General features: G+C 36.9%; 2 protein-coding genes across 17 annotated transcripts; both read left to right on the forward strand.

Annotated features, from left to right (window-relative positions):
- Positions 1–1,021: 1,021 nt before the first annotated feature.
- Positions 1,022–10,541, forward strand: EMC7 (ER membrane protein complex subunit 7). The gene is made up of 5 exons (XM_048949547.1): positions 1,022–1,308; positions 3,839–3,958; positions 4,447–4,585; positions 5,160–5,240; positions 7,109–10,541. Exons 1-5 carry the CDS (start codon positions 1,061–1,063, stop codon positions 7,259–7,261), a joined length of 741 nt encoding a protein of 246 aa, XP_048805504.1. The 5' UTR covers positions 1,022–1,060; the 3' UTR covers positions 7,262–10,541.
- Positions 10,542–12,333: 1,792 nt separating this feature from the next.
- Positions 12,334–22,861, forward strand: LOC125695291 (fibrinogen-like protein 1-like protein). Of its 16 annotated transcripts, none has more exons than XM_048949538.1 (4): positions 12,334–15,994; positions 16,091–16,163; positions 16,471–18,547; positions 20,995–21,704. In XM_048949538.1, the coding sequence occupies exons 3-4, from the start codon at positions 18,400–18,402 to the stop codon at positions 21,693–21,695; spliced, it is 849 nt and encodes a 282-aa protein (XP_048805495.1). In that variant the 5' UTR covers positions 12,334–15,994; positions 16,091–16,163; positions 16,471–18,399; the 3' UTR covers positions 21,696–21,704. The 16 variants fall into 16 exon arrangements, with proteins under 16 accessions (XP_048805495.1, XP_048805502.1, XP_048805487.1 ...); XM_048949545.1 differs by having other exon boundaries at positions 12,334–14,429; XM_048949530.1 differs by adding an exon at positions 22,760–22,861 and having other exon boundaries at positions 12,334–18,547; positions 20,995–21,695.
- The last annotated feature ends 263 nt before the right edge of the window (positions 22,862–23,124 follow it).

Genomic DNA, 23,124 nt, shown 5'->3' on the forward strand with positions numbered 1-23,124 from the left:
ATAGAACACTTAAAACACATAGGTTTCCATTTCCAAAACTGCTGGTGTTTCATCTTTTGTGACTTAATGCAACAGAATAACCTCATTCATCCTGGCCATCCAAAATAGAACAGCACAGCTCAAGAATAGTAATGGAGACATCATTCACATTATTCCACTCTCATGGCGTGAGGCATGATTTCAGAATTGTGTCTGGCATAGTAAAATGTTTTCATTTAGTATCAGCTGAGGGCTAGGGCTATGTTCATAATCTCCAAACATGCTTTAATAGTTAAGTAATATTTCTAATGAGTTCAGTAATTAACTCTGATGTTAAGCAACAGCTGAGGAGGCAGGTGTATGTGACAGTGGGTACATGTGACGCGACAGGACATAATGCAGAGGGGAAATGGGCAGGGCAGGTATTACAGCCCTCGTGGCCTGGCACTGAACCTGTTCACAGCGATCAGCAGCATTTCGTGCTGCCGCTCTGCCTGCAGGCTTCAGGGGAGCATCAGAAACAGCCTGCGTTGATCTACAGTTCTAAGAAAGCACCTCAAGCTAACGTTATTGACAGATTTTCATGTTCTTTCATTTCACATCCGTGTCCTGCGTTATCACTTGCAGATGGCCTTATGCTGGAGGGGAAAAAAAAAACAACAACAAAAAACAAACCGGGAACTTGCTCTGCCATTTCCCCAGCCTGTGCTCTGAGATGCCGCGTGCTACCAGCTCAATGTCCCCCTCCCTGCAGAAGCGACGCAGGGCGATGCCCCGCCCCTATCCCTCAGTATGGTAAAGCGGCCCCACATACACGCAGCGCCTCGCGGCGGCAGAGAACAGCGCGCTTCCGCTTCGCTCCGTATCACGGGCGCGCAGCTCACGTTCTTATTGGCTCACCCGCATGACGCAAAATGTCGGCGCCTCACTCTCCTATACGCAAGCGCACAGCACCCAATACATTCTCGCGGCACGCTGCGCACGCGTAGAGAGCTTGTCGCCGTGCTTCCGGTGTTGGCCGTCCCGGGGATTTGAGGTGTGTCGCGCTCTGCGCATGCGCCCTGGCACCTGAACGGCGGTGATGGTCACGACCATGTCGGCGCGGGGCGGTGTTGTGTCGCTGGTGCTGCTCTGCCTTTTCGCGTCACCGCTGGCCCCCGGCGCTGCGGGCTCGGAGGCGGCCGGGACTGTGGAGTCGCCGGGCGGCGCGGGCCCCGGGGAGCGGTTTAAGATCGAGGGCCGGGCCGTAGTGCCCGGGGTGAAGCCCCAGGACTGGATCGCGGGGGCTCGGGTGCTTGTGGACGGGGAGGAGCACATCGGTTTTCTGAAGTGAGCGCCTTGCGGGCGGGGGGTGGCACTGCCGGGGGGTCCCTCGGTGCCGCGGACCGCTGTCCCGCACCCCGCCCTGGTGCGGGGCCGGCCGCAAGATGGCGGCGGCCGCGGGGCTCCTCAGTCGCTCCCGCGTCCCGCTCTGAGACCGCGAGATCCTGTGGGGGGATCCTGCCTGAGGCTGCGGGCTTTTGGGCTGCTAGGTAGCAGCGCTGAGTCACCTTGCAGATGGTGGGACTTTTTAACAGTACCCGTGAAATCTTAACAGTAGCAGGAAAAGCTGTGTAGAGGGATGATGCACATGCATAGGGAAGTATCATGTAAGTCCTCTCAGGTCAGAGTGAGTATATTCCGATCAGCTGGGGTTCTGGGGATACTCAGAAGATACCCTAAGAAATAACTCTAAGAACTAAGAACGATAATCATTTTGCAGTCGAAGATAATTCTGAAGTCTGTGATTTTAGTGCAGCGTAATATCTTGTTCTTAAAATCATGTATTAAAATGAGGAAGTTCACATGGATTAAGATGTACTAGTTTATAAATACAGCTGTTCTGTGTTTTTCCCTCTGCAGCAAAAGCTGGGATCTGTTTATAGGCAAACACAGCAGGTCTTACTTTGCACAACAGATCTTGTCAGTATAGCATCTGATGGAGCAGTTCAACCCAGCTACAGGTGTCTTGCATCACATTTACATCTCATATAAAAACACAGTGGGGCTGATGTGTTTCTAAATACTTGATTGTAGCTGGAGTTATCTGAAATGTGAGGAAATAATCTCAGCTAAAAGCACACAACACTTACAACAGCAAAACCTGGTTAACAAACTTTTTTGGTAACATCACTTTTGTATATTTAGTGATAGACTCACCAGATAATGTGATAGCACAAAGCCAAGAAATTAATGTTTAATTAATTAATGATGAATATCTATGTAGATGCTGTGCCACCACAAGTATGGTATGTTTCAGCTTAAAAGCTGTGATATGTAGTATTTTGTTCACTTGCAATTTACTGGGTGGTTGGTAGGTCACTGCTGGTAAGAACTGCATGACAGGAAATACATTTTTTCATTAACAGTGCTATTTGAGGCTGAGTAGAAGGATCCTTCCCTTCTGCTGACAGGGTTGAGTATATTTGGGTTATCAGCAGATATATTTCTCACCATTTCTCAGGCAAGTTTGGGTTATTTATTAATGTCATTTCGGTTACTAATAAGAGGGAAATAACTATTTGATATAGCAAGGTTACTGCTGAATATTTCAAGAGCAATTTTCTATTACAAGCATTTTTTAAAATCTGATAAGTTTCCTCACTGAAGTAAACGTTCAACTTTTTTATTTCTTGAGAATGGCGCTATTGTGTATCAGTACATGAAATTAGAAATTACCTTGTCAAATGAGTCTTTTGAAAAACAGTAGTCAGATTTCATCAAAATACTGCTGCTTGGAATGGGAAAATTGAAAGGGAATTCCCAGAGAAAGTCCTTAATATAGTTTCAAAGTACGATAATGTTAGTGTTTCTTTTAGGGGTTCAAGACGTCACATAAAATATTAGAGAAATCAACCTACATGTTGCTGTTTCTGTCTTGGTTGTGGGAGAGCCCTAAAATGGTGTAGAATTTTGAGAGAGTTGATACGAAGACAGAAATCACTTCTAAGGAGGTTCATTTATTTGTTTACATGATGTGTTTCCAATGTGTTCAGGGTTTTGTTTTTTTTTTTTACTTTTTTTGCTTTTGAAGAACTTATTTGGTCTTAACTATGAGCAATATTTTTAGGAGGAGTATATTTTAGATTAATTTTTGACAGAGAACATAAAGTTTTCCTTCTTGGAAGCTTCTGGAAGCATGTAGGAGGAAACCTACAAGCTTCTGTACTTTAATTTGATGACAGCTTGTGCTGAATCTTTCAAGTATCCTTTCTCAATTATTTTCAATGAGCATTGAAGTTACTTTAAAATAAAAACAATCTGTCTAAAAATCACTTCTATGTTCATATTCAGAGCTCATAGTTTCCTCACTGTTGTGATAGAGCTTTCTAGCGTGGGCTAGTTCTAAAAGAAGCAATTAAAAGTGAACCTGTCTGTTTTGCTGTACGGGCAGAAACTGCAGTTTCAATGACTGCCCACACAATGGACGAAGTCAATTTATTTGTTTTTTAATTTCAGCGGAATTACTGAAGCAAAGTAAATTTTATTGTATCATTTGAGCACAGGAAATCTAACCATTTCAAATACTACTTAGATTTTTAAGCTATTCCTCCAGCAAGACAATGGCTTAACAAGCCGTTCTGTGATAGGAAATCTTTAATGTAACTGGCCATTTCTGCTGGTATTGTGACACGTGTTAATGACATTATTGGGCTTGGTACTGAGTGACCTTAATATTCCTTTTGGATGTTATCATATAAAGATTTATAATAGAAATTGATACAAAGTTTCTTCTTTGGGGACATAAACAAAACCAACCTCCAGTGCATTGGAGTATGTTGAAATGCAGTGGAATTTATATGTATTTTTTTTTATTCAGGACAGATGGAAGCTTCGTGGTTCATGATGTACCTTCAGGCTCTTATGTAGTAGAAGTTATATCTCCTGCTCATAAATTTGAGCCTGTTCGAGTCGACATAACTTCAAAAGGCAAAATGAGGTGAGCCTTTCCGGATTTGCTTCTGTATTGATGTAGGAAGTGTGCCTGACAGCACAACATCAAAAGTAATCTAGGAAGTTCTGTAGATCCGTTGCTTCCATATCAGACAGTATATTCCAGTTTCCTTCCACACTGCTTCTGGAGCACAGCTTCTTTTTTTCTTTTCATATTTATTGCCTTAAAATAAGTGGAATTGAGTGAGTTAAAAAGGAGTTCTTCTGTTGGTTTGCTTTTGCTGTTTTCTCCTGCAGCTATCCTGAAATAAAATGTAGACAGAAGTCGAATAAATATTGAAATTAATATTATTAGATCATATAAAGTATAATTTCTACTGAGAAAAATAAGCTTCTGAAAAGTGAAGCATATTTCACACTGCCTACCAGATGGTTTCATTTGCAGTCTATTTTTAAAACCTTGCTTGGAATATTTAATAATCATTAATTTTCTTTAAAGATCGTGTTTTTAATTATTTACATTTTGTTCCTCAGAGCAAGATATGTGAATTACATCAAAACCTCAGAAGTTGTCAGGCTGCCATACCCACTCCAGATGAAATCTTCTGGACCTCCTTCATACTTCATAAAGAGAGAATCTTGGGGATGGACGGATTTCCTCATGAACCCCATGGTATGTACAAGCAGCACACAAAGGGAAAAGTATGCAACGGTTCCAAATATAGCAGTTCTTTGGAACAAGGAGAGTAAAAATAATTCACAAAACATGTGCGTAATTTATTTTTCTGAGGTGGTTGATTTTTGGTGTTGGTAAGGTTTTTATTTTTGTTGTTTTTGTTTGTTTTGCCTTGGTTGCTTTTTTGTTTGTCCTTTTTTTCATTGCCTGCATAGCAACTCTGTTAAATGTATTTTGTCTGAAAATATTGCATAGCCTGGTTCCTTTGACAACATGGTGTTCTTCTAAGGCAGAGAGGAACACTTTGCAAGATTGTAACAGTTAAAAGGCAAACGTTTACTTGAATGGTCCCTGTTTGAAATCAGTTGTGTGGAACTTTTGGTTTCTGTCCTGACAGTCGGATTTCTGATAGGAGGTTACTGACTCAGAAAGCAGTTGTGCTGACTCAGAAAGCAGTTGTGCTAGAACTTGGTATTTTAATTAAAGTCTTGATGGCAGGATGTATAAAAATATCTTGGCATCACATTAGCTGAACAAATACTTGGTGTTTTTTTTGTGTGTGTTTGTATAGGTTGTGATGATGGTTCTTCCATTACTGATATTTGTGCTTTTGCCTAAAGTTGTCAACACCAGTGATCCTGATATGAGACGGGTAAGTAGGTTCAGAGGTTTGGAGATACAGAGAACAAATGTAATGACATCTTAAGGTACAGAGAAATGATAGCTAAAACTGGACTTCAGAGGATGTCTTGTTGGCATAATTAATGCAATTATTGATGTTGCTGCTAAAATAATGAATTCTGTTAATTCAGACTAATGAGTTTGCTGTTAAATGGCACAACACAGAATTAATAGTTTTGAATGTGTTTGAATTAGAAAGCTTTGAATGCATTACAGCATGATTGTTGTTTTCCAAAATATCTTTAGAACTATAAATGTAATTTTTCAAGGGCTATTTTTTGGTGTGAAAAATTTTCAGTGTATTTTTCACTGTTTAAGTCTAGCACATCATTTTCAGATGTCGTTTAATGTCAGCTGTGTTACAAAGACTATGATATGGATTTCTCTTATCCGTTAACTATGGAGCTTACAAGACTGTTGAGATGTTACAATAGCGTGTATGATTCAGAATCTTACTGTAGTCATTAAATTATCTGATTTATTATCCTTTTGCCATGCAAAATGCCGAATAGCAGAAGGCTAGGACAAAATGGAGATTCAAGGTGTTTGCTAAATCATTTGTTTTTAGAAGTATTCCTTGTCTGTCCTGGGTGGCTGCATTTTCAGGGTTTGGTTAGCTTAAACTCCTCTAAATGACCACTGTCTTCAGTAGTGCTTTATAGGTGTCTGAACCATTTCTTTTTTTTTCCTTTTTTATTTAATAAAATATTGCATATTGTAAAAATACCAGACCTATACGGCTTTAATTCTGATTTTAATACATACATATGCTACGTATCCGTGGCATGTTCTTTAAACCAAGCTGAGCTTTGGAAATTTTAAAAAATTATTTATTCCTAATTTATTTTTTTTAAACTGATTTGACATTGTATGTAGGTAAGCTATTCTGATGATAAACAATGAGAAGTTCCAGTGTTTGCATTAGCTGACAGGTCTGACTTCTTAAGGAGAAACTGCAAGTTGAAGGAATCTTGCTTATAATTTAAATTATCTTTGAAGGATGAGAGAAAATACTTCTTCCCAGCTCAGTTTTAATTAATGACATTCTGTTTATTAAATTCTGAAGCATATGCCGAACTTCATTTTGTTTGTGTTGGGGGTGGAGCTCATATTATATTTTTTGAGCTAGCTTGTTTTTCTCTTTATGGGATCAGCACGATACTTGTTCATGTAGAACATAAATAATTTAATACTGTAACAGCAAGCACAATTGCTATGTACAGATTTAGAATAGATATAATAGTAACAAAGGCTACCATAGTTCTTATAGATCTAAACACAAAAGTTACATTAAGGTTAGCTAAATATATGATCTCATGAAACAAGAAAGGAAACTTAGCTGTTTTACGCTAATAGCTTGATATTATGAATTAGTGCAATAAAAATACCCAGTCCCTTCAAAACTTTATCACTTTTGGCATAAACAGTACTAAATTGGGAAGGCAAAATGTGAAAAAATGAAAGAGTGCACAATCTGTGGGAATATGGATCTGAAAATCTGATCAAAAGCTTTTGTTTTAAAATGGAAGCAAGTAATGCTGGAAATAAGTATTTTAATGGCATTATTTTTCCTGAGAAAACGATTCTATCTGAGCAGTTAGTTGCCCTGTAAGGCTGCTTAAGACATGGTTACGTCTTCTGTATGTCAGTGCTTTTAGTTTTGGGGTTTTATGTTTCTGTGTGTAGCTGGGCATTTGGCTGCAGTTGCGTAAAAATGTGTAGCAACGTGTATTCTGGAAGGCTACCATTTGTGTTTGAGAATTTTTATACGTGTTCACTATGTGATCTGATGTCATAGAAAATGCTATTAAGAGCTGTTATCTGATTTTTTTCATGCAGGAAATGGAGCAGTCAATGAACATGCTGAATTCGAACCATGAGCTGCCAGATGTCTCTGAATTCATGACAAGACTGTTTTCTTCAAAGTCTTCCAGCAAGTCTGGTGGTAGTAGCAGTAAAGCAGGGAAAAGTAGTTCTGGAAAAAGGAGGTAGTTATGTCCTCCTCCAGGCCTGAGTTTGCACAACTGTTTGTTATGTGGTATCATGTTTGTCTTGAAATAGCAAAAAGCCACTACTGCAACCTTTTATTTGGCACAAAGTACGGTATGCTACAACTGTGGTGTGTAGCTTTATTTTTAAGGTATGTAAGCTGCTTTGTACTTGACAGTAAGCAGAAGAGGACATGGCTTCTGTATGGTATCTGTATAAAGTTATTGAATTAATGCTCTGTAGTGAATGTTATAAATTATATGATGTGTTAAACAGTAATGAGTGTCTGTTGTGGAATGAATGAGGGGTTATGCTCAAGGGGAAATAGCAGTATGTTTTACTATATGCTGAGTTATCCCTTGGCTGTGGCGTTGTTTCCTGTCTCCAAACCTGCCTTCAACCACACACATCCATCATATCTGCCACCAGACGTTGTCACTTGAGCAGGATTATGGGATGGGTGAAAATTTGGGGAAGTGGGGAAGCAAACTGTCACGATGCCTTAATTGTAAGGCAGTATGAAAACAAATTTGCAGATGATAGTTCACAGTGAAGATGGCTTTAATGTTTTATGTTTCTGTAAAGTTCTGAAACGAACCTCCTTTCAAAACTGAGTTGTGGGTTTACTATGTAATTTGATGTATCTGCTTGTCTAAAGTTCTAAAATCATTTTGTTTTTAAACTACTGCCTAATTGCTTCTGTTCAAGGACTTTTCCATTTTTTTTACTGCTGTGTTCTGCTGTGATCAGTTTCTGTGAGTAATTCTTTTGTGGAGGAAAAAAAAAAAATCATCCATCGTCAGGAAGACTTTTAAGTTCTGTCAAGTTAATTAGGCATTCCATGTGTCAACATAACTTGATAAACATTTAGCTTAGATACTTCCCTTTCTTAACAGCAAGTATAACGTTTGCAACACTTGGCTCCCGCTACTTTTTTTGTGTGCTGTGTATTTATCTTATCACTGCTATGATTTGTGGCCAAATAAAGCAAAAAATTTAAAAAAAATGAGAGAAAAACCTTCAAATACACTAGGAGGATAAGTCCCACTCCTTTTCTAAAACTGTTCTAAGTTGCTCTCTTTGTAGGAATGCAAAATCAATTGCAAAATTTTGTTCTTTGAGCATGCTTGTTTTATTTATATATATATAATTATATAATTTATATTTATATATATAGATTGTCTTTTTCCAGTAGCTTCAGAGGGAAGGTGAAAAATTAGTTGTCTTCCACAAGATTTAATGTTTTTCAAATTAAAATGACAGCAGTAGCTGTCAGGAGGAATAAACCAGTGTTGTTTTTTGGGTGATGAAAGAAAGTTTTTGTCCTTGCAAAGTGAGCACAGTAAACTGTGCGTTTTGTTATTGCTAGTTTTGTTTTGTTTTAGTTGAGTTGATCTTTTTTTCTATACAGAATAAAATGCTTCCAGTACATACAAGAGCCTCTTCAGATATACTTGTTAGAAGGATTTACTGAAAGGAATGCTCAACAAAAGTCACGTTGCTTTTGAAAAAACAAACCATTTCTTTCAGCAGCATCTTATTGAAGAGCTTATGGGAAATACGTGGAGCTGATCTTTGAAGATGGCACAATTAGTTTTGTTATGCTGTTTTGGAAAGACAAGCATTGAGTTAGTTTTCTTTAACACTGAGTGGTGTGACGGTGAAATTGCGTTAGCTTGTTTTAATCACGGTTTATTCAGTAGTTAATCATAATGACAAGTTTTGCCTTTTTACAGTTCAGAATAGGAACATTTCTTCCTTTTTCATCTTGTTTGTTCAGGGTCTCGATTCATTCTTCAGGGAGAATGGAGAAATTTGTTTTGTTAAGAGGTCAGAATTGGGGGGAAATGAAGCATCTCCACTTAGTTGTTATGGGATGTAATTGCATACAAGTTGCATATGATCAGCAGCTGTGATTCTGTCAGATAATACCTAGCAGTTCCTGTATGTTTGGGAAACAAGCAAGCAAGTAGAAGATTTTTCCTAACAGTGGACACCAATACTTTTCCTTTTTTATAGTGTGAAACATCTGTTGTGCAGTTACCATCCTTTGTATCTGGACGTTTGTCAATGTATACTATGCTACTGTATGAAAATTGTCAACCAAGTAGTACCTGCAATTATTCTATGAAATGAGTGGTGGAGTTGGGTTGGGTTTTGTCAGGATTGTGGGTGTTTCTGGTTTGTTTGTTTTTTTCTTTTTATTGCAGTTGTTTGTTTTCCATTTCGTGCAGTATTGTATGGATTTCTTTATTTCTCTTGTAATGAGTTGTCCTAATTGTTTATATTGTGTGCAGTAAGGGACAAAAGAGAAATGATTTAAAAATGGAGAGAGCTGTAAAACCACACAAGTATGGTGGCAGCCCTGGGGTTACTTGCAGTACTGAAACTTAATTTTTTTTAATTGACTGGATTTCAAGTTGAATTTTATTTTTGTATACAAATTATGTGTGAGTGAGTTATAAAATGTGCACCTGTCCACTTGTTAGAGCACTTATACCTAATAGTAATATTTTTTGAAATAACTTCAGTTCCAATATATTTGCAAGAATATATTAAAAATATCTGTATTTGCAAAAATTAAAAAAACAAAAAACTTTGCTCACAGTCTGCTTATGGACTGACTAAATAAAAAATGTGTTATCACTCTTTAAGTGCCAAAAAGCAATTAATATCAGTTGAGGAAAAAAATGAACATCAAAAGTCTTTAACCATTTCAGTGTCCATAAAGGCAGGACCTTATATCTTAAGAGATGTTTGAAACTCAGTACTGTGTGAGGGTACTGTACTCAAAAAAGTTCTGTGGGAATAGTATTTAGTTTTCACCTGTTTCCAGGTGAAATGTGGAAGGCTCTCTGAAGTCACAAATAGGGTTGTTTTTTGTTTGTTTGTTTCTTCTTGTTTCAAAATCCATATGAAATTATTAATGCTCTAGCATCAGAAATACTAAAGATACTTCAGGAAATGCTTGTCTACTTTTAGAACTGTATTGTTCCTTCAAATTATGTCGGCAGCGACTTGTGTAATGCTTTGTTTCCAATAAGGTTAGAAGATTTAATGACAACGTAATTTTCTGTGCAAGTGGAACTTAACTAGTTATCTCTTTTATTGATGATGCACAGAAACAGATTGGAGTTGAGCTCATTTTTATTAAGTGTTTGGTTCTGCGTGGCTGATAGGAATAAAAATTAAAGTCTGTCATTCAGTCAAGGGCAAGCGGTTGTGAATATGCAAAAGAAGGAAAACGTTTCATGTCATTTTTTGACCAAAATTTGATTTTGAACTGTTTCTTTAACACTGAGTACAGCTTTGTCAATTAGTACAAAATGTGGTTAAATGAATTTGAAAAAAGTTCAAGATGATTTAAATGAATATTTTTTAAAAAATATTAGAAAACCTCTCTGGTATCTTTTAAGGATTTTTTTTTTTCTTTTTCTTTCCTGCCTGCCTTTTTCTAACTTTCCAGTACACACGTGTAGCATTTCCTTTTGAGTTTAGGTTGGGAGAGCAAGATGTACAAACTCAAAGGCTGATCAAAGGCTGACCAGCAAGGCATGGGTCTGCAGATCATATGTAGATGCAAGGACAATCCTGGGAAATAATCAGTAAGATTTCACATACCTGGAATCAGAATAAAATCAAATTTTGAACATTGGTACTAATTTTGGGGAGCAAGGAGGAATGTTTGATTTCCTACCACATTTGATCATCCACATTACAGATGTGGTTCAAATTGCTTCAACTTGACAGGTGTGAAACATGAGAGTTGCATTCATACAGGCCTCATTTCTTCACTGTGGTAGTTAAACACCATGAAAATAAGGAACGCCTAAGTTTGGAATCAAGATTAAGCCTCCTCAAGAGATTATATTTTTTTCAATAGTAAATATTGTTATACCAAGACAAGGGCCTCAAATGAGAGGTGGAATGATTATTAAAAGACAGGCATGGTGGAATGTGTGTATCATTCACTGTCACATTTACTAAAAGCCTTCAGAGAACTGAACCACAATATATGTGATGAGCATGTTTAGACAGTCCTTTCATGAAAATAATTTCTACTGTAGCTTTGTAGGGGTCCCTGGCAGATGACGTGTGAATCTAAAGACACTTGGTCGATATTCCCTAAGAAACCTCATCTTGTAATCCACTCAGTGTTCTTGGGTTTCATTGTACTGTTGAAATTCCCTTTTTTGGTTCAGTTTGTTTCCCTACCGATTCTCTTCACGTGCTATTTACACAGGGTTTTTTTTTCCCACATATATTTGCCCTTCATTTTTATGAGCAGTACAAAGGTCTTGTTGAAATTGCTCCACAAGTGCTTTTCAACGTGTGCTGGCTGAAATAATTGTATACATCAGCTGTGCTTTCAAGTGCTTCAGTGTTAGAAACCAATTATTCCTATCACCGGGTAGCCAGCTAATGGTGGAGGGGTCATTTGTCATGGGAAGATCTGATCATGTTTCAGTGCTTTCTTTGTAAGGTGTTTGAGTATTACTTTACTGTAGAATTTTTCAAACCCTGCAATTGTACTCTGAAGAGAACATCAGAAAGATACAGACTCAGCCAGAGTTCACTGAAAACATTTAAAAAACCAACTTATTTACAGTTTTTCCTTTTGGGGAGGGGAAGGAAATGACATTTTTCATGGGGAGCCACAGACAGATTGGGCAACTTAAATCTCAGTAGCTGACTCTAATAGTAATCTGCTGCTTTCAGCCTGCTTTATTAGTAAGAAAGAAACACCCCTAAAGAATTCTGCCTCATTCAATCTTAAATCAGTATTACAAGAAATGTGTGTGTTGTCTTTCATAAATACAGCTGTTTTGCACTTTTTTATATGTGATAACTTCAATATAAAGGATACTAAGCATTGGTGATAGGTGGATGGTTAGAGTAGATGGTCTTGGAGGTCTTTTTGAACCATGCTGGTTGTATCATTCTCTGAAAAGCTCCTCCCTTTTCTTGTTTTTCTTCGCTGTTCTATTCCATTTACAAGGTTGCTGGAGAGCAACAGAAGTCACGGAGTCTCTTTGGAAATGAGATGGTTGCCATGACAAAGCTCCCAGCTGCTTCTTGTCCCAGATGAGAAAGTCATTTTTAGACTCACGTGTTTGAAGGTTAGGCTACAGTGTTTTAAACTGAACAGTATAGTTAACTGATTTGAATCTGCTAAAAATTGTCTGTTGAATAGAATATTTGTTCTGTTAATTCAACTGGTTTTATTGTTGTTTTTATTTGTTTTTGATCAGATAGCTGAGGTAAAGCTGTTGTACTGAGATCAAGATTTGCACGTTACTGAATTCAGCTTGTCCATAGCATCCCTCTCAAATGTATGTCTAACCTTAAAAATTCCAGAGTAAAGGGATTTTGTTTTGTATGTTAAGTTTGAATGTTCAACTACAATATACTTAATATTTGTACTTAATGTATTGTACGTTTTACTTAATTCTCATGTTTTCCAGAGTGACCATTACTCTATCAAATAGAAAAAAAAATATTTTTTCTTTCTGGATAAATCTATGCTGGATACTTCTCACTGCCTTATCAACTTTCTGGGGGCGGGGTTTATTTTATTTATCCATTTATTTATTTAAGTTTTAAAATGTATCTCACTGTCCTTTGATTCTCTTGTTTTTCTCCCTTTTTAAAAAACAGGTTCCTAGTATGCTCCACTGGAGTCATCTGGGGCTTGCAAGCATTTCTGTGGTTTATGTTCAGTCAGGGATAGATGTCTTCATTTCTCCAAATAACGGTTCATCTCACAAATGATGAATACATTAAAAAAATTTAGAAGCTGTATTGAAAATAGTGTTATATGTCATGAATTTCAGCAGTTTAAAATAACTGGTTTCTGCTTTGTTAGGCAATCTCATGTTTTGCATGCCGTTGCCAGCTCAGAAGAACAAGTAAGAATTGTTAAGAACATTTTTTTAACTGTTCCTATTTGAAGATACAAAAGTGCGTTTAGTCAAGATTGCAGAGCAATCCAGTTCAAGTTGTTCAAAAGCACAGAAGTGTCTCTAAAGACTGGGGTCATCCTGTCTCCTTCCACCTGCCCTGCTGAGCAGTCCTGTATATCAAAATTTTTGTTTGAAGTAACTATTCAGTGAGATCTTTTTTATATTTTATATGTGGTTTGCATTGCTAGAACTTTCTCCCTTGAGTTCCTTGTTCTGCTGAACAGATAGCTGTGTGAAAGTTAGCATTTGCACGTTTCTGTCAACGGTACTGATCCATAAATCCCCTGTTTGAAGCCTTTTGAAGTACCTGGATACACAGGTTTCTAGCTTGTGCCACACTCTGTGCCATAATATTTACTGGCACCTGCTGATATTTGTACCCAAGCTACTAAGGTAAATTAAATTAACTTTTGAAGTAATGCTGCTTTGCCCTTGCTGGAACTGATAACTTCACTGTATTGGTCAGATAGGAATGCTTTTCACATCCCTTACAAAAACAGGCCAATTAGCTGTCCTATGGTATCCAGGTTGTCTTTGCAACTAACGTCAGAGCCTGATGAAGTAAGTTGTTCAGTTTCAGTCAAATTCTCCCTTTTTAAAGGTAAGTTAATTTGTTTAAATATTTGTTTAAATACTTGTTAAAATAAACAGAACTATTTAAAAATAACTTAAAAATAAGAGTTGCATTGGAATAATTAAAATAATATTTGCCAATTAAAGGCAAGCAGATTCAGAGGAATAATTGAAATGTCAGCATATTATGGGGAAGGAATATGCGGTCACTGGGTTGAGACATTAAATATCTTAATTAATATGGCTAACAAGTCAATACAATAATGATTATTTTAAAACCTGTATATGACACAAAACCTTACCAATGTAAAGTAGTCCTAACTTACCATGATTACATCATTTTCAGGACTAAAAAAATGTTCTCAAAATACTTGACCAAGAGCAGAATATCATAGATACTCAGAACAACTACAATATTTGCTGGAACAAACGTATAATTGTTAATATAATTAGAAAATGATGTTAACTAAAAACTGCCTAATTACTCACTTACAGAAATTAAACCCAGCACTTTGAGGGCATAGCCAAAAGCCTAGGGAAAGGTGGTTCATTTGGCAGAGCTGCAGGACAGGTCGTATGCCAGAATTGCCCTGCGACTGGCCCGTTTCACAGCGGAACACAGCCAAGCACACCAGGTATGGTACATTCCCTGAACCTTGCAGAGTCCCCTCACCCAGCCTGCCACTCATGCCCACTGAGGTGTAATATGTAATGGTTTCTGTTGTTTGAAGTTTTCATGTACATAAATAGCTGCCTTTCTCAGCACAAGTAAACAGGTGCTGTTACCTGCTCTCTTCTAATTAAATGCTTCCCACTTCATTTCTACTCTTCCAGTTGAGATACAAGTGTGGAAATCAAAGAGAAGCAAAGAGGAAGGTAGTAAATAAAAAGGGGAGGAGGTATACAGTGATGGAAAATGCAGAAATCAAAGGCACAAAACAAACATATATCCCTATTTATAGCTAGGCAATAGGAAACCTGCCACCATTAAAGTCAGTGGTATTTTCTGAAGTATATTTTAAATTGTCAGAGTGGGAAGACACCTTCTGCCCTTCCTTAGTATGTTATTTCAGCAAGATCTGTATGCCTTCAAAGTATTATTATTTAATAAGATACAGCACAGTGTTTTCATACTCTAGTCACTACGTATAAAGCTTGATACTAACCCGAAGTCAAATACATCAAACATGAATATCAGTGTCTTAGTTTCAACTGGGATGGAATTGTTTTCTTCAGAATGTCTGGCATGATGCTGTGTTTTGGTTCTAGGAGAAAAACAATGTTGATAACACAATAATGTTTATAGTTGCCTACTGAGCCAAGGCTAGTCACAGTGAAGGACCTGAGGAGCTGGGAGAGAATGGAATTGAGACAGCTGACTTAAGCAAGCCAGAGGGATATTCTGTACCATATGATATCAAGTGGAAAGAGTTTTGAAGGGGTTGGGAGTTCGTGATCTCTCTCTTTGCTGCTCAGGGGGCTAGTTTGGCATCATTTGGGGAGTGGTGAGCAATTACTTGTGCATCACTTGTTAAATATGTTGTGGTGGAAGCCCCATTCCTGGAGACATTCAAGGTCAGAATGGGAAGGGCTCTGAGCAACCAGGTGTAGCTGTGGGTGTCACTGTTCTTTGCAGGGGACTGGATGACCTTTAAGCGTCAAACAATTCTATAAATCTGTGATAATGCAATGAGCATGGAATGTGTGTTCTTCAGCTTTTCTCTGTGATTGACCAGTGCCAGAGAAAAAGCACTGTTCTGACTCCTTGTGGTCATTCACATGTATAGTAAAGTGCTATTTGTTCTTTAAAAATGAAAAGAAATATCAATGAGTTTTAAATGTTATAGATAAATCTTTCATAATACATTCTGTTAAATGTATGTATTTCATTGTTGCAATATATTGCATATGTTGTGATTTCACTGAGAATGAATAATTGAACAGGAATTACGCATAGAACAAATCCTCAAGTAAAACTTACACAGGACTTACATGTTTTCTACATTTTAATTGGGTTTTTTTTTTTTCAGAGTAGAAAGTGTTCAAACTGGGCTGCAGGTTGGATCAAAGAGTACAAATGTGTTGGCTCATCTTACTCTAGTTTAGATGTCATCTAGAAGTCATTCAGATAGATAACACAACCTTCAGATACAAGAAAATACGGTGACAATTAATTCATCTACTTCGCTACCTTTTTGATGTAAATGAATGTTAATCAACACTTGATAATCCAAATAAACTAAAATAGAAACCTATTGACCAGCCTGTTCTGCTTTTGCTTTTTCTCTTTTTATAGCTTTGAAGCAGTGCTTTATGTTTTAATTTCATGCTTTGATGTGAATGAGCCTGAAGGAACAAGATGGTTTGGGGTCAGTTTGATTGATTCGTTCCTTATGCTTTAAAAACAAGTTGACTGTAGGATTTTAAATGTGATTAGCAATACAGCATCTCGTCAATCTACCAGTGCAAAATGATGTAGTACTTTTCAGCATCTAACTTCAGGTGTATAAACAACATACGTAATTTTCTGAAATAAAATTTCTTTGCTATGTTTATTCATTAATTGGAAAAATAATTGATCTATTTATTAATCTAAGTAATTAATTTAGTTATGGTGTTATTTTAATCCTTATGGAAGAACTTTGTTCTTTATGATTCATATATTCTTACTTGCAGATGTAATATGTCAGAGCAAAGTCCACCAGAGTGAAATAATGAAGATGCAGTTTTGCTGCACTTCTACATTTGAGATAGTGTGTTGGAGCTGATTTATTCACCTGAACTTGAGTAGCAGGCAAAGTACAACTGTAGAGTATGAGCTCATACATTCGTGTGCACTTGTTTCTTTGTCAAGCTTCACTGTAAGAGGTAAGGTATCTTCCTGCTGTTTTCCTCAGTTGCTTTCTTAATAACTTGTAATACCAATTTCTATTCTAGAACTAATTGAATCTGTAAATTATTTCAATGGACTCAGTAAATGTGAGGGAAGAAAAAGGACTGACTTGCTCAAAAATGCTAGAAGAAAGAAACAGCTAACCTGGAAGCTTTAGGTCCGAATACAGATTTCCTAATGTTTTATAATGTTGGTGGGATAGGTTTAGATTTACAGTCATTTCTAATAATTTTAAAAATAATAATAGAAGCTTTCAGTGAAGGGGGTACATGACAGTAGGAAATGCAAACATAACAGAACTTAAGTGCTGTAGGGGAAACCATGTGCTGTATTTTTTTTTTATAGTATCTCAATGTCAAATAACCAATTTTGGATGTAATAGGAAATTGTATGTTAATAGTAAATCAGAATTATTACTGTATAGCTGTAAGTAGAATAAGCAAATTCTGTTTTGCTGTTTTTCTGCCTGATAAGTACAAAAACCAATTCTCAAGCTGACTTCTATTACAGTGATATATTTTGAACATTTTTAAAAACGTGTTCAATGCTTTTTCACTCTGGAAAACTGTTTTACTGGATCTGCTGCTGAATCTTTAGATTCATAAGGAGTGTGGCTTTATTGCAGTGTAAACCACTGTGGAGAAAGGATCTGGCCTGTGTAGGCTCTGTGCTGACACTGGCAGGAAATATGCTCTGACCAAAGAGCTGTTTGCTAGAGATATATATTCAGCCTTGATCACAGAATCCTAGAATCACAAGGTTGGAAATGACCTAGAAGTCCAACCATATATGATGTAAAGGCTTTGGCTAAATTTTAAGCAAATTTGTCCTTGGAGAGCATGGGAGATGTTATTCCGATTCAGTTTGAGCTTTCACTGATACAGAAATACTTCAGTCAGACTGGAATGTGTTTAGGTGAGGACCCCAATAACAGCCTGAGACTTCTTTCTGTATTGGATGAAGAGTTACTAAAGAAGTAACCCAAAAAGGAGGACAAAATGAGGCTCAAAGCACTTTTGATTCCAAATATTGAACCCCTGTGTGTCTTGAGATTGAAGAAAAGTGGAAGAGTTCCTTTTTGTTTTGTTTATTGAGCTTTTTTTCCAGATCTGATTTAAGTCTGTGAGTTAAGCCTGTGACCTGTTCTTTATAGCTATGGATGGAAATTCATCCAAAATCAAGTCCAGAATTGCTGAAGTGAATTCTCCAGTGTATGGGAATATTCATGGTACTAGAAAGGCATGGGATTGAGTGTTGTTTGAAATCCAGAGAGTTGGAAGAGCTAGTGCTCCTGATTGTGCCAGTTTGTCCATCAGTGCCTCTGCTTCAATACTATTCACATACATGGGGAATAAGCAAACTTCAGTTCTGATAGATGTAAGACGTCCTTCTAAGGTATGTCATTACATTATTTTCTGTTACGTTTTGTTACAGATAATTAGGTTGTTTTAGGTACAGTGTAAGTGATACAACACAGGGCTCCATGTCAGAACAACCACCAGCTGGAAATACTGTGAAACATCAGGAAAGGGAGATGCACTTGAAAGATGGAAGAAGCCATTTTTGACAGAGGCTCTCACTGAAACCAGGTGTTTCAATACCTTTCTCCTAAAAGAGAGAGAACTGTACTAAAGGTCATAAACGTTTCCATTTTCAGTTGCAGTCTGTATTATAGCTGTGGATTGTTGCAGGAGGGCTGATTCTGAAGAAAGATGCTGTTGAAGAGTTCAGCAGGATTTGTTCTGATCTTCCTCTCCCATTGCACTGTGCTGGTGACCACCAAAGAGGCAGTGATCTTGGCTAATGCCCACCTTCTGTCTCAAAGAGATTATGATAGACTGGCTAACATCAATGATAAAGGTACTCAATGAAGGGTGAATGAGCAATCTGGGTGTGTGCGGTGCTTTACTTGTATCACTTTGTGGAATGTTTTCAGCATATTTGAAAGTTTGCTCTGCAACAGTACTTTGAAATATAACGTGTCCTGTCCCAAAGTTCAAAATCTTCAAATCTCTTGCTCAGCTGACACCTAATTCAAGAGGAATTAACAATTAAAAATATTTTTCTAAAAAATATTTTGTTGCCTTTTAAGAATTATTCACTGACAGTCATGTCTGGATTACATCTGTCACGTCAGGACCTGAACCTCATTGATACTTATAACTAATAGAGATATTACTCTGCCTACCTAGCTTGCAAGGTCCAACTTGGTAGGCTTTCTAATACATTTGCTGGAGTAAATCCCTTATAAAATGCAGACAAAGTGAGTAGTGTATTTGGTTTAGTTTCCTCCTTTGACTGCTGGCATTTGAGGGTCTATAAAATTCACTTTTTAAATTAATTCTGCAACAACCAGTTTGAATAGTTTTCTCATGTGGTTGATAGAAGCTGTTCTGTTTTGCATGAATAACATTCACTGGGTAAATACAAGTGTCACTGTGTGTATTGCTGGCTTGAAGACCTCTGTCTACTTAAATGACCATTCTCTAAACTTGCAGGATCAGATTTGGAGTCAGACTGTCTACCAGAGGAATGCTCTGAAAACTGTGGTCCAGCTTTATGTGACTGCATTTGAAGTCTTTCTCTTTTAGGATGCGTGATAATTTCTTGCAGATAGTATTGAGACAAAGTATTTTATTCATGTCTGGAGATTCTGTTTGGCAATGAAAAGCCTAGAAATAAGACCTCAGAAAGCCTATATGCTTCTGTAAATCTGCCCTGGGTGCCTTAGAGCACCAGAAAATGTCTGAATATCAGATATAAAAGGCTATATTTAACACAATGAGGATACTATGCATAATAGTATTCAACAAGTTTAGTCCAGCTGGACTTTTCAGAGTCTGCATTACAGTTCTTCATACCCTGATATTAAATCAGAGAAGGCATTGTAATTTCAGTAAAAGCTGAAAAGGGCAATGACTTAGGTAGAAAAGTAAACAGTAAAGTCAAAGGAGTCTGGGAATGTTTGCTTCTAAGTGTGTACTTATTAAGTATTGGTATTACTAAGTATACCAAAACAACAGTAGGAATGTACTGATAAAATTCCATTCTTTACATAATGTAGAGAAATGTCAATACGAAGAGCCAGAATGTTACAGAAAAAAAATAATCAGATATTCTTAAGTAATACTGATGGGATAAAAAATAAAGTATGAAATTCCAGATTTTACTTCAAGGTTAGGACTTACCAGTTACAAAAATCCAAAGATGGAAGTCTAGATTAATGGAAACGAAATGCTGCAAGTTCAATCATTGAATTCATCGGCAGAAGTGTTTCTAAAAAGACTATGGATAAATCAGAGGCATCAAGTAAGGCCATCTGCAGTACAATGTGTAAATTTAATTCACATTCTAGGAGATAAATTTGCAGCTGAAAAGCTTCTAAAACAATTGAGAACCGGAAGATTTATCTTACACAGAATAATAACAGAACATTTTTAGCGTAACAGAATTCACCCTAACTAAACAAAGGCTGATTAAAAATTTAGCTGTCCTCATTGTGCATGACAGCTTATAACCAGGGAAGAATGTGTTCAGTAAAGGATTAGCAGGGAGCCTCTGGTCAATGCTTTTATCAAGGAAAAGTATTTTTTTTTTTCCTGAGCTTATTATTATTTTTATATTTGGAAATATTTTTCCTTTGTTGTTTTTTGACAATTTTTTGAAAAAAACCTGTGCTTTCCCTGAAATATTCTAGCCTTCCAGAAGAATGCTTCTGGTGAAAACAAAGCAACTGAGTTCTAAATACAGTATCTAAATTCCTATCAGTTATCGTCAGGACAGAGCTTAGAATTTCCTAGCTCTGAAAAACTGTCATATTACATCACAGGTGATCTTTAAGAAATTTTTCAATAGAAACATAAAATGATTAAGTCTTCGTTAAATATAAATTAAAAATTCTTTGTTAAATACAAATTACAAGTATTTGCTAGTATAATCACATGCCTCTTAGGAGCAAGTGAGTGACTATTTCAACTGGAGGAAGAGTGTATTTGTACATTTTGGCTTTACAATCATACTTCCACCGTAGGTAAAATCACATACGTCTGTATTAGAAAATATAACAACACCTTTCAGGAACTTTCCAGTGTGTTCTGCCCTCAAATCATCCCCTTTTTGCCAAGTGCATGCCTTTCAGTTGGGCTGAAGTCAGTCTGACTCAGTTTCCAGCCAGATCAAGGCAATCATGCACTTATTCTGGAGGGCAGAGCTTTTTTTTTTTTTTTTAAAAAAAAAAAATTGAACAGAAATTTAGTTTATAACTCTTTTTTTTTTTTTTTTTTTTTTTTTTTTTTTTCCCTACTTAGACTATCTAAGGGATTGTTTTGAGATTTTTCAGCACTCCAGAGGAAATTCCGGAGATGGTCTTTACGTCATCCAACCAAAAGAAGACCCAATTGTTGTCTCTTGTAACATGCAGGATGGTGGCTGGACAGTAATCCAGCACATTACAGCCAACAGTACTGTCGACTTTGATAGAACGTGGCACGATTACAAATATGGGTTTGGCTCTGTTCATGACAACCACTGGTTAGGAAATGAATACGTGCATCAATTAACTGGCGGCTCTGTGCAATATGTACTTGGAGTTAAACTTGTAGACCTAAATGCTGAAATCAAATGGGGACAGTACGAACCATTCCGTATTGATGATGAAGAAGCTCAATACCGAATCAGGGTTGGCCTATACAAAGGCAATGCTACTGATGCTCTAACTCTGGACACAGAAGCTTACCTCCACGACAACCAGAAGTTCACCACCAAAGACAGAGACAATGACAATTACTTTCAGAACTGTGCCAAACTAGAACACAATGGTATTCCTGGGGGAGGCTGGTGGTATGATGCATGTGCTGGGGCAAATCTAAACCGTAGGAACGTGATATACTGGCAAAAGGACTGCAACAAGAAGCATTTATGCAAGTTTTCATGGATGATGGTCAAACCCGTTGAACACAGCCCACTGTATGCAACTAACTCTTGTCCGTGTCAGAAGGAGGAACTGTAGGTGAGCCATGTATCCTTTAAATGGGACATGGGTTCTTTGTCAAGTAACTGAAGTAAAATCACACTAATTAAATAATAATTGTGATGAAAAATTTAGCTCCTGCAAGGGGTTTGTGATCACATATTGCCCAGGACTGGACCTAAACCATATAGATATCTACCAATCACAGAAACGAGAAAGATAACCTCTAACAAAAGATTTACACTACCCATTTTATAGTATTTTGGCCGTAGGAGGAGTTAGGTGTGAAATCTGGGAGATATAGCAGATACACATACATACACATGAATTTTAGAAGGTTTTGCTCCAGGATGAATGTTCATCATTAACTGCGCATCTTCACAAATTATGCAGGAAGGAAATTTCAAGGGAAGTACCTATATTTACAAAATGCTTATCAGAGAGTATTGCGTACCATACGGTAGCATAAAGCCTTTCCTTTTTACCTTTAGTGAAAGATATTTTAATATTTTTACTTGGTAGGAGCCTTATCTCCAAATGCTTCTTTAATGGTTCCATGTCTAATGAATTAGTCAGAACAGTATTTTCTTCTTTCTTATTAAAGCACCCAGAGCTAATAGCCTCATCAGCTTTCCCACTAAAAGCTACTAGTCCAAGGCCAAGTAAAGGCTACTAGCCCACAGCTCCAATTTTTCCTCTTGTTCCATGAAATACTAAAGCTTTTTGTTTGTTTGTTTTTTGTTTTTAGTACCATTGTGCGATAAGAACAGTGTTGGCATTACTTTACATGTGCTGGCTTCAATTGTTTTGGTACTCAACCTTGAGCTTACTTAAACAATGTCTTTTTTTCTCGATTGTAACACAAAGAGAAAGCCTTTAAATTCATGATGAATTCATCTATTTTAAAATCATAAATAAAAGCATTTTGGTTTTGGTAACCTTGAAGATCCTGTTTACTTGTACAAATGATGGGGTTACTTAGAATCTTCTATTTCATACTTTTCAATATAATTGGAATAGCTGAATTACTACTTAAGAGTTTTCATTCTTGTATTCTACAAATTGCCAGGATAACAATTAGAATATCTTGTATTTTACTGTAGATTTTCAGATGCAGAAACTCAGGCAACAGATATTGGCGAAGTTCTGCTTTTTAATTAAAAAATGGGATCCTGTCACTGCCATGAAAATTAATTTAGAGACAAATAAACTGTACTGTGTTTAGAGAAGACCAAGACTGGCATGATTACTTGAGAAATTAATTGGAAAATGGAGAATTCATGAAAGAAAATTCTATTTTTTACATTGCACTGTAACACTTTCAGAAAAAGATACAGGTAAGTTGTGCAGGTGAGGCCAATATAGTGCATATGCATATTTTGCAGCAGGTAATGTTTTGCCTTCAAATTGTGATTAAAAAAAAGAAGTATAATAGAGCAAGAAGTGAATGAATTTATGAACTGAATTG

This window comes from Lagopus muta, chromosome 6 (assembly GCF_023343835.1).
Source record: "Lagopus muta isolate bLagMut1 chromosome 6, bLagMut1 primary, whole genome shotgun sequence".
NCBI classification, from domain to species: domain Eukaryota; kingdom Metazoa; phylum Chordata; class Aves; order Galliformes; family Phasianidae; genus Lagopus; species Lagopus muta.

Coding starts and splice junctions, on each gene's coding strand:
- EMC7 (XM_048949547.1), top strand. CDS start 1,061: ATGGTCACGACCATGTCGGCGCGGGGCGGTGTTGTGTCGCTGGTGCTG. Junction 1,309..3,838: donor GAGCACATCGGTTTTCTGAA/GTGAGCGCCTTG, acceptor TTTTTTATTCAG/GACAGATGGAAGCTTCGTGG. Junction 4,586..5,159: donor ATTTCCTCATGAACCCCATG/GTATGTACAAGC, acceptor GTGTTTGTATAG/GTTGTGATGATGGTTCTTCC.
- LOC125695291 (XM_048949530.1), top strand. CDS start 18,400: ATGCTGTTGAAGAGTTCAGCAGGATTTGTTCTGATCTTCCTCTCCCAT. Junction 18,548..20,994: donor GGCTAACATCAATGATAAAG/GTACTCAATGAA, acceptor TTCCCTACTTAG/ACTATCTAAGGGATTGTTTT.